Source organism: Aplysia californica, unplaced genomic scaffold, assembly GCF_000002075.1.
Source record: "Aplysia californica isolate F4 #8 unplaced genomic scaffold, AplCal3.0 scaffold00165, whole genome shotgun sequence".
Classification (NCBI taxonomy): domain Eukaryota; kingdom Metazoa; phylum Mollusca; class Gastropoda; order Aplysiida; family Aplysiidae; genus Aplysia; species Aplysia californica.
In genome coordinates, this window is record NW_004797435.1 from 456080 (window position 1) to 466728 (window position 10649).

General features: G+C 40.1%; 2 protein-coding genes across 7 annotated transcripts in view; one reads left to right on the forward strand and one right to left on the reverse strand.

Annotated features, from left to right (window-relative positions):
* The window catches only part of LOC101856343 (WD repeat and HMG-box DNA-binding protein 1), a 37171-nt gene extending 36690 nt beyond the window's left edge, over positions 1-481 (reverse strand). The window contains exon 1 of one of the 6 annotated variants that reach the window (XM_005097842.3): positions 373-481. In XM_005097842.3, the coding sequence (XP_005097899.1) occupies positions 373-404 (32 nt within the window). In that variant the 5' untranslated portion in view covers positions 405-481. The remainder of the gene's footprint in view (positions 1-372) is intronic. The other 5 variants (XM_005097837.3, XM_005097839.3, XM_005097840.3 and 2 more) reach the window with 5 other exon arrangements.
* Positions 482-611: 130 nt separating this feature from the next.
* LOC101857639 (suppressor of cytokine signaling 5) lies at positions 612-8959 on the forward strand. The gene is made up of 2 exons (XM_005097843.3): positions 612-994; positions 6965-8959. Exons 1-2 carry the CDS (start codon positions 985-987, stop codon positions 8611-8613), a joined length of 1659 nt encoding a protein of 552 aa, XP_005097900.1. The 5' UTR covers positions 612-984; the 3' UTR covers positions 8614-8959.
* Positions 8960-10649: the final 1690 nt, after the last annotated feature.

Sequence of the window (10649 nt, forward strand, 5' to 3'; positions counted from 1 at the left end):
GAAGAAGAAGGAGAAGGAGAAGGAGAAGGAGAAGGAGAAGGAGAAGGAGGAGGAGGAGGAGGAGGAGGAGGAGGAGGAGAAGGAGAAGAAGAAGAAGAAGAAGAAGAAGAAGAAGAAGAAGATTTCAATGCGAACAGAGGCAGACCTGCCTTACGTTGATATATTTTCCCACGTTCCACTTTACTCATCTGTGAACTTTCTCATTTTATTTGATAGCCTACATATATTATGACAGATCGATAAACCAGTAGTTTGGTTGATCGAAGCTCAACAAATGCTACACGCCTACTCTTCCAAACCTTCACGGTCCAATTCAGAGCAACGGCAATTATATTATCGCACCCCTCACCTCCCTCTAAACAAATAACTCACAACATTTTTATGCAACACACACCGGGATCCATTCACATAACCTTCCATGTCAGAGCAGATACCACCCCCCCCCACCCCCACAGTGATATTCCCCGCCCTCATAATTATGATTTCGTTATCCCTATAAAGGGAACTATGACGTCACCTCCTGGCTGAGCCTGAACGAGAACGGGACCCTCCCACGCACTTGTCGAGAACATTTCCCGTTCACTGTATGTTGACCAGATTGGGATATGAGCCTACTTAGAGCATATGAATACTGTTTCTCCATGCATTGTTAACATTACACCGTATGAGTATGCAATATTGTGCAATACTTGTAAAAGAACGATTTTATTCGGCTCAAGAAAGATCATGGCTTAGCGTTTTAAACAAAATAGACGCACGTTTCCCACATAAACAAAGACAGCATAAAATCTGGACGAAAATCCTTTATGTGTCATCCATTTCAGAACCAGGCCAAACCGTCATCATAACAATACACACATTTCACCAGCTCTATCATCGGGACATTTTAATTAAATGCGGGTCAGCAATTTGTTTTGGTCACATATCTGAAGTGGGGATATTTTCCAATCGCCCACTTGCAAGATCTAAAATCCCATTCCCAGGATGGCTACAGGTAAGCTTATGGTTTCGTGAACGCCCGTCTGCTAGCTGCAAGATCTAGCCTAGCCCAGCCTAGAAAGACACATGAATGTCCTCATGATGAACCCAGCGTTCTCAGGGCCCGTGCATGCAGTAGATCTAGCAAGAAGATCTAGTTCTAGTCACTGTTTGAAAGACAGTCTACGTGTTAGATCTAGTCGATCAGTTAACTGTCACGTTACTCCCCAGTCCGGTATGATCTCAGTTTAGACCTGTGTGCAAAAGGTCTTGATATAGAATCTAGATGTCTAGATATTAGATCTAGAATCTAGATCTAGATCTACCATATTATTTATTGATTGGCTTGCCTGATGGCAAACCAAGACTGGCGCAAGACCACAAGTCGACGTGGTATAATTTACAGATCTACATGTGCCGGAAAGCACTGAATTTAAAAAGCAGTGATTCAATTCTAAGATAAAGTAAAACATGTGACATTTTTAGTTGGTCGCAGTAAAAAAATAAAGTTGTTCCCGCATCCGATACGGACTTTGGGGATTACCTTGTTATTGAGACAACTTCCTGGGCCTTGAGCATATTGTGGTACGGTGGCCAGTTCCTTTCCACATCTCCTTTACTTCCCCAACTTGAAGTCAGGTACCCATAACTTCTGGGCGGGCAGAAGGGGGCGAAAAAAATCCATGTCCGAATGGAGGCTCGAACCTGGACTTTCCGCTTCAGAGAAGAGCGCACTAACCGCTCCGCCACCACCCTCTTTACATACTCACAGTAAAGAATAGAATTTTAGAAATCTGCCTTAGTGGAATTGATGGCACGTAACTGACTCCATCCTTTATTTTTTCCGGCTCTGGACAGAGAATTATTTTTCCCTGTTCAGTTTTCGACCTGGGGTGTTTAACTATCACTCATTCCTGCCCGTTTTTCACGTAGTCTGCCCATCCAGCCTGCTGATTTTAGGGTAATAAAAAAAATTCATTGTGTCTATTGTATGAAAGCTACATGGATGAAATTTTAAGTTGTAAGATATATATATATTAAGATATATATATATATATATATATATATATATATATATGAAAATGCAAACACAGATTTGTGTTATCTGTTATCTGTTTGTTTTTACAAGCGTTCAAAAATTGAACAACATAATCTTTTCGGACGATATGCCCTTTTTGAACTGAAGGAGGTCATGTTACATTTACAACTGTATTTTGTTTATTTTTCGTCCAAATGAGTTCTCTCAAAGACTCAATTGCAGGGAAATAACCACTGATTCTTTTTTCCCCCTTGAACATTAATGCAGTTGTCTCTCTTATACCGCTAAACGGCCGTAATTACCCCCGTGCCACCGTGCCTCTGTGGCTCGGGCAGGAATGAGTGAGTTAATGCATTACTGCATGTAAAGTTCTTAGTTACTCTAATATGTATATTATCATGCTAAACTGATAGAGGAATTAATAGAGGAATCTGTTTTTATCAATAACAATGACCTATTATATTGTATTTTGTATAGTATTTCCCTCAGATAAAAACTGAGTAAAAAAAAAGTGGGCGACACCTCTTAGAAAATTTAAACTTAACTCATTTTCTCAGCTCTACTAGTCCTTATAATAGGAATCAACACAAAATTGTAGTGATATCTCCCTAGCTTTCATTTATGCAAGAAATTCACAAATTTGGTTGAATATCTTTCACTGAAGGGCTTTTTTATTATACGAGGCTCCGTGTTGTTTACCCCTACATAGCGACAACAATGCAACGATTTTTGCAAGAATTGCGATTGATTTTGCCGCTCAGAGATTGAGGTCAGGCTTGTTTACAAGTTCTACTTCCTTTCGACAACTTAAAAAGTAGGAACTATGTTAAAAAGTGCACATTTGTTTCGGATTTCGTTGAGCCGCTCACAGTGGTCGAATGGCGGCAGTAGAAAAACCCAATGTCGCTGTCAGCGGCCGAATGGACGGAATCAGTTAACCCTATCCATACGCCTGGGGTCGTTTTGTACTCCAGGGGTTGTATTCTTCACATATTTTAGAATACTTCTAGTGCGAAGATCTCTTTTGAAACTTTCAGTATTTCTCAAAAAATCATTTTGACAGACTGCTATGCAAAGCGTACGGATCGGATTAACGAGTAAATTTTCTCTTTGGAAAGTGGGGGCTCAGAGTTCCCCATGTCATATGGATATGATAGTAAAACACGATGTACGGATAGGGTTAATGATCAACTGCCGTGATAACTTAGGCTGGCTGACCACTTGGAAGGAATATATAATCTAATGGGTGCTGCCTGTGTTAGTGTTACTGTTATTAAAGAGTAGATGCAATTATACACATCCGTCATGATCATTACTGATGAACTAAGTCAAAGATTAAAATCGTTTTAGTTTTAATGCTTGTTTCTATTTTCCTTGCAAATGGATAGAGAATTGGGTACCCAGCTGGTACTACTTAAGAATTTAACTATAGGCCAGCTCTATTCGTACTCGAGTCTGATTAGATTTTATCAGACTCAAGTCCGAATATGGGTTTTATCTGTTCGGACCCGAGTCCGAAAAAAATGTTTGATTTATTCGGACGCGCAATCTCGTTGGTCGACATAATTTACTTTGCCCCCAGCAAGGTCAATTGAATTTAGTTATTCTGTTCATACTAATGATACAGGGAGGGCCAGTTTAGATAGATCTAGTAACTGGATATTATAATATAGCAATGCCAATGAAAATTTAATTTTTCGCTTTAGCCCTTTTTTATCTGGTACCTAAGAAAGAATGTTCAATTCTAAGAATTATGCTTCTTGAATTTTAAGAATCGGTTCATAAATAAAAAAGTTATGGGTTGTAAAGGTCAGCAAAATATGGATGACCCACAAATAGGAAAATATTCCTAAAAGTGGACCATGCAACAGCAGACTCGGTAAGTAAATCGACGATGTCTCAGTAATTAATAGGAGTGTTAGAAAGAAACTTGGCTACCCGATGTGTCTTTGGGTTGAGAAATCATTTCTGCAGTCAGATTTACTAACCATTTCGTAGTTATTTTTTTGTTATCAAAATTTTGATGTACATATTACGATTTTGCGAAAAAGGGGTGTCAGGATAATAAATAATAAATGGCATTTATATAATAATAATAATAGATAGCATTTGTATAGTGCATATCCCCGCTCAGCAGCAGGCTCTATGCGCTTTACACTATATCATTACCCCAGCAGACCATAGAATACTCCGAAACATTCTCAGCTTCCCGGGAAGCATACAGTGCAAGCAGCCGATTAAGCGCTCAAACACTAACAAACTGACAAGATCTTTTGCTGTCTATAGCCGGGTACCCATTCCCACCTGGGTGAAGTGAGGAAAATTCGTGTAAAGTGCCTTTCCCAAGGACACAACGTCGGGCCCTTGACGGGATTCGAACCCACGACCATACGGTTGCGAGTCCGAGAGCCTAACCACTAGGCCACTGACGCAACGTATATATGGTGCTCAACCCCGATTAAAGTACACCGGCTCTGAAGGGGTGAGAGCATTTTATTTATAGCATCATATCACAACATGGGATCTTTGAGAATATGTTGGCAGCGTGACTAAATAATTGCAAAGCTTTCTTTGATGACTTTAGATCATGCCAGCCTTAAAATATAAGTTAATTCATTCTGGCATGCTGTACAATTAAAAACTATTTTTTCCTGTTGAGACGCGAACACCCCGAGGCGAGATAAGCTTGCCTCAGAATACTCCCATTACGACGTTACAAGGGAACACAGAGAAAAACAACTGGATGCGTGCGCCTGCCATAGACCCCATTTTCAAGTGACCAATGAACGGGCTCGGAATAGTCATGCAGGGATTTGTAGGTCACATACATTTGCTGCGAGAGTGAGGGGAAAATGGCCGGTCTCCGTGCAAAGCCGCTTTGGATAGGGGGGTAGTCGTGCATTTATTCTAAACAACTACTTGACATAGAACCTTCAAATTTGAGGACACTATAGAGGAAAGATAGATCTATTACCCTCTCGGCGTTTAAAATCCTGCTCTTTATAGTTTTCGGTATACCCGATACGAAAGTGTTCCCGACACCTAAAGTATAGCTTAATTTATATGTGTACGAACTTCAACGTCCACATATTATTAGTTAGCCCTATTTTCTGATTGGTTGCCAAGTGTCATTTACATTGGTCCAGAAATAGAGCAGACCGGGGTTGAGAAAGTTAATCGCTTACGTTCCAACCCGTTCCAAGAATTCACCTGCTAACGGGGACCAAATTTTCGCCACATGCATTGCTAATTATAGCTCACGTCTCGATTTGTATCATTATAATCGAAAAATATTTCATAAATGCTGGAAATGTTTAGGAACAAGGGTCGGAAGTTGAAAGTGACGTCATGCTGTTTGAGATTTTCGTCATCCGGGGGAACAACTGTTTAATTACTGATATTGGAACATCCTATAATATAATAGCGTGTCTCCTTTCTTTACTTTAGCCTTAGTCACGTTCAACAATAGGTCGGATCCAACTAGGACAACAAGCCGGTCCCGGCAACTTCGTTGAATGCGACGCCCACTGTATCAGGAGACATATCCGACCTTTCCTACTCTCTAGCAATGTTTTATCGATCGTCTGCTGTCGTCTCCATTCTCTGCCCCCACCCCCTCACCTCATTTACCCCCTTTTCTGGGTTTCTGACTCTTTCTGCAGCCTTTCTACTGCTACTCCTTGGCTCCTATTTACTGCTGCCTTTCAGCCACACCCCTGATCTTCTGGTAGGAAAGATCTACACCTAGCCTTCTCAGACAAGGGTGAAAAATCTCGGAGATCCTGTGTGCAAGTTGAGCACGTTAAAGATCCCTTGGTGGTCTAAAATCAATAAGAGTAGGCTTCGGCCGCCACCTACGCAAAATTCAAAATTTCCTATGGACTGAAAATGTTAAATGTGTTCCTCGCGCTCATGTGACCTTATGCAGCTGCGAACCCCATAAAACACTTACCAAGAAAAGAGACATAGTTTCTCTCTGACAGTCTCTTGTCTTTATGTTGCACTTAAAATATCACATTCATTGTGTAGCAGAGTTTTGAAAGTTTTTCTTCCATTAATACAAAAAGGAGATGATAAAGGTTTGTGGCAAAATAATGAAAAGGTCTAGGCTTTCTCCTTAATTTCAAATTCAATGTCTTTCTCCTTGTTACTCTTAAATGGTCTTTTATTTTTACTTTCTGCTTCTGATTTATGATGAAGCTTGAATAGTGTATGATTGATATCTGAAATTCATATGAAGTAGGTTCTTCTATTTTGAGTGGTTTTCTGGAAAAGGTTATAGCATTAGGTTTTCTTTGTGGCAGAAAATGTTTGTTACTAAGTGAAGTGGGCGACTTGTGGTCTTTCTCATTCAAAAGGTTCAGGGATGGAAACCTAACAGCGATGAAAAAATATACTTCTCTAAAATGTTTTCCTTTCACCTCTTTTCTTGTTCTCTAGTCCTGTTCTTTCATCTGCTTTCATCTCTACTTTCTCGGATAAAGGCGAAAAATCATAGAGATCCTGTGTGCAAGTTGCACATTTGTATATCCCTTAGTGGTCCTAAAATTGATGAGTAGTCTTTAGCAGTCACCCAGGTATAATTGAGAATTAATTTCCTACCAAAACTGAAAATGCTCTAGTCAGTGTAAAAACATATAATAATAGAAACCCTCAAAATGGAAATGTTGCTGCCAGGAGGCAAGGGGCCCTACTAAGTTGGAAAAATAGTCGCCTGCATTGAAATCAGTTACATTGCAGGTTGAAGAAACCTTGAGATCTAGTTGAGGATAGCAAAGAAAAAGAAGGACAAGGCATAAATGAAGGATATGTGGATTTAGTTAGTATGATGTCCAGTGTCAACATTTATTTTATAAACAAAACTGACCTGCCTTGTTTGTGAATTGAATTGTCTTGAGCAGAAAAAACTGTTTCATGAAAAAATTGTTTTTCTTTTAATTTTTTCAGCATCTCTTGAAAGTCAAGGCATCGTGGAGGATGAGAATATTGAAGTAAAAGCAACTTCCAGTATGTCTTCAGTGAGCAGCTCTTCCCAAGGAAGGAGTGTGCAGCAGAGAGAGAGTTCCAGTGTAGGCAATCTGTATACTTCTGTACCATATGGTTCTGGAGCTTCCAGTTCTCAACGTTCATTGAGTCCAAACTCTGGCCTTGCTGTGCCGCATGTGGCCACATCAAGATTGGCCTCTGTAGAGCTGAAAAAAGATCTTAATGAGCCCAACGCTAAGTCTCAGGCACAGAGCACGAGAGGACGTAGGTCTTCCATTCGACCGTTTTTCTGTTGTGGAAGTGAATTGTCACTTGTAAGTCTAGTGGATGGATTAGAATTGAAAGAAAGTCATCCTCAGGGTAAAAAAGTGGATAAAGCTAGGAGTGGTTGCTCGACAGAAGAAGAAGGTTCACTTCTTCAAAGTCAGCCAACCTGTAGGCTAAGTGAAGTTTCATCAGCAAAAGGAGCCTCAAATCAAGCAGTTGTTAGAAGAAAGAAAAAAGAGAAGCAAAATCTGAAAAAGAAGTTTGGGAGTCTTCGCTTCAGGGGCAGGTGGAACCCTCGTCTTCGCTCATCACAACCGTCTCGCTCTGCAAGTTATCGCTGTGACCTGTCCCACCACAGCCCCGCGACGGGATGTCCTGGGACATACCACATTGTGGGTTCCCCTGGCTCCAGCAGGCAATCCCCAAGAACAAGGCCATTGTCTGCTGCCAGTCACCTCATTGACTTGGCAAGTGTTCATGACTTTGACAGATTGTATCCAGTGGAAGACATGCATGACATCATTGTCAGGGAAAGAGCAGAAGAAATAAACTCAGGAATAGAAGTTGATGCAAGTCTTTTTGCAAGAAATTTCCGACCTCACCACGATGCTTCTGGTTCTGCTTTGGCGGAAGGAAGACTGAGGTGTTTCTGTTCTTTCAATTCCGATTCAGTGCTGAACACCCCAGAGTCTCCCACTGAAGACTACTCTGTACTGATGAACAGTCTGGTACGACAGTTCCAGGGACCAAGAAGTGGATCTGTCTGTGATGGGCACATGTCACCCCGCATACACACTCAAGTTGACTTCATCCACTGCCTTATGCCCGACCTTGTTCACATCATGTCCTGCCCGTTTTACTGGGGAGTCATGGATAGGTACGAAGCCGAACGTTTACTGGACAATAAGCCGGAAGGCACTTTCCTTTTGAGAGACAGTGCACAGGAGGACTTCCTGTTTTCTGTGAGCTTTCGACGTTACAATCGGTCACTCCATGCCCGGGTCGAACAGTGGAATCACAGATTCAGCTTTGATGCTCATGACCCAGCTGTGTTCTCTGCTCCAACGGTGTGTGCTTTGATGGAGCACTACAAAGACTCAAGTCTGTGTATGTTCTTTGAGCCCATGCTTACAAGGCCTTTGCCAAGGAATTTTGTATTTTCTCTCCAGCACATTTGTAGATCTGTAATTTGTGACAAGCTGAAGTATGATCAAATTAGAGTCTTGCCAATACCAAACAGTCTCAAACAATTTTTACAAGTTTATCACTACAAACAGAAAGTTCGTGTGCGGCATTTTGATGGGCCAGAAGTGGCATATGCTGATACAAACTTAGTTATATAAGTTTGTGAATTCAAAGCCTTCTCTCAAATCAGGGCCACGGTGTTCAACACATAGAATTTGTAAGTTGAGCTTGTCCAATTGAACTGAACTGTACAAACATATTTTCGAGAGCATGCTCTGGTGATGTTGGGTTCAAATTAGTTTTATTTTTACAATGTGTTTCATGGTTTATCATATGTAAATTATGTAAAGTTCTGACCTTGAAAAAAAAAGGTTTAAAGGTTTTTGATGTGAGGACAGGTATGTAATATTTTTGCATACAGGTGATAAGTATTGAATACTGTCCACACAAATGGGATTGTTGCAACAATGTTTGAATACAGTAATGATGCAGTATTATTCTTGGTGAAAATACGAGGTGGTTATTATAATGATCATAGCACAAGTGCCTGGGTCATTTTTATTTATTTGTTTATTTTTTATATTTTTATGTAAATGTTTTTACATCCCCGTTGACACAATTTTAGATCATTTGGAAGGCAGGCTTCTGACCCTGCCCCCTGCCTGTCAGGACCAGCCCGAGTTGAGAGGGATACAATACCTCAGCAGAAAGACTGAGATACACAAAAAAAATTCTCCCCACTCTGGAATCAAACTTTGGTCTCCTGTGCGGTGTTTAAAGCGTCTGACCGCTACACTACAGACGCTGGTGTCTTAAAAAATGTTTTGGTTACATAGTAGAAGTGATTCTTACAGACTGTGAAAGGAAACCAATCCAAGCATTGGTCCCTTTCTCTAGTATAGCAAGCAGGAGTGTTAGTGGATCATAAATTAAAGTACTTGTGATTTACATAATAGGTGTCTGCTTTCTTCTTCAAGTGCCAGATCTGAAACAGACAATGGCGATCATGATTTGCCACTCTTTGCTCTGCCTGAATGCTGTAAAAAATTATATGTGCTATCCTGGTGTTCTCTCATCAGCAATCTGTTCATATTTACTAAGCAAGTTATTCTCAGCAATGATGACTCAAACATCCCAAAAAGTGACACAGGCACTTGTACGATGACAGTGATGATATGTTCTTTGTGCTGACTCATAAAGAAAAAAATGTAAATTATGTACAGTTTAGTGATATCTTTTTTGGAAGAGAATTTTGAAATCATTATTATACCTGGAGAGGGTATTGTATAATTTATTTCAATGGGATTGTTTGCCTTTTTCGTTGGGGAAAATTGAATGTCCTTTTCTTCAGCCATGCTATGTGGAGTGAGGTGCTTTTGAGGTTTTGAGTTTTTTAGAAGAATACAGTATATTGTGTGGTTGCAGAATTGAATAATAAAACGTGGTGATTTTATCAGAATGAGCACAAGGACAGAAAATAATATGTCCAGATGGTCAAAGGCTTACTTATGTTGACTTTTTTATGAAATTGGTTTGTCTATCTGAGGGGCATTATATTTATGTTACACACAGGTATTGATTGTGTGTAAAAAATGTATTTCTTTTTCCAGCAATGACAGTGAACATATTTATATCAGTCCATCTATTACTCTGTTGAGAGAATCTGCCCTGCACCTTGTCTTACATTATCACTGCAGTTATTTATGAATTTGGTGCTTTTTCCATCTTTGACTTTCAAATCCCAACCTTTTACATTTAATGCTATTTTTTAAAGGTGATAAATATCTGGACGCATTTGTTTTCTTCTCCTGCCTTATAGTTGCCCCGTCCTTTGGTACACTCATATTATATGGATAAACATGATGCAGAGGTAAACTATGTGTAAGGGCTTGCTCTTTTTTTGTTTGTTTTTGTTAATAAAAAGTGTTTGAAATGCTGTACTTTTGAGGCCAATATCAATAAGGCTGGCCTACGTACAAAGTGTCATACTTGTGCCTGGATAGGAATACATTGTCCCTCTGAGTTCAGACCCTCAGAATTAGAATTTTACCAAGTTGTATTTGATAGATCCATTTTTTCTTGCACTGAACAGTATGGTCCTTTTCCCCCCTGTCCTTAAGAAGATCTTTCTTGATTTCTCACAGTAGCTGGCCACATTATATGTTTACTGGTCAGGCTCCAGGGAAAAGGGGGG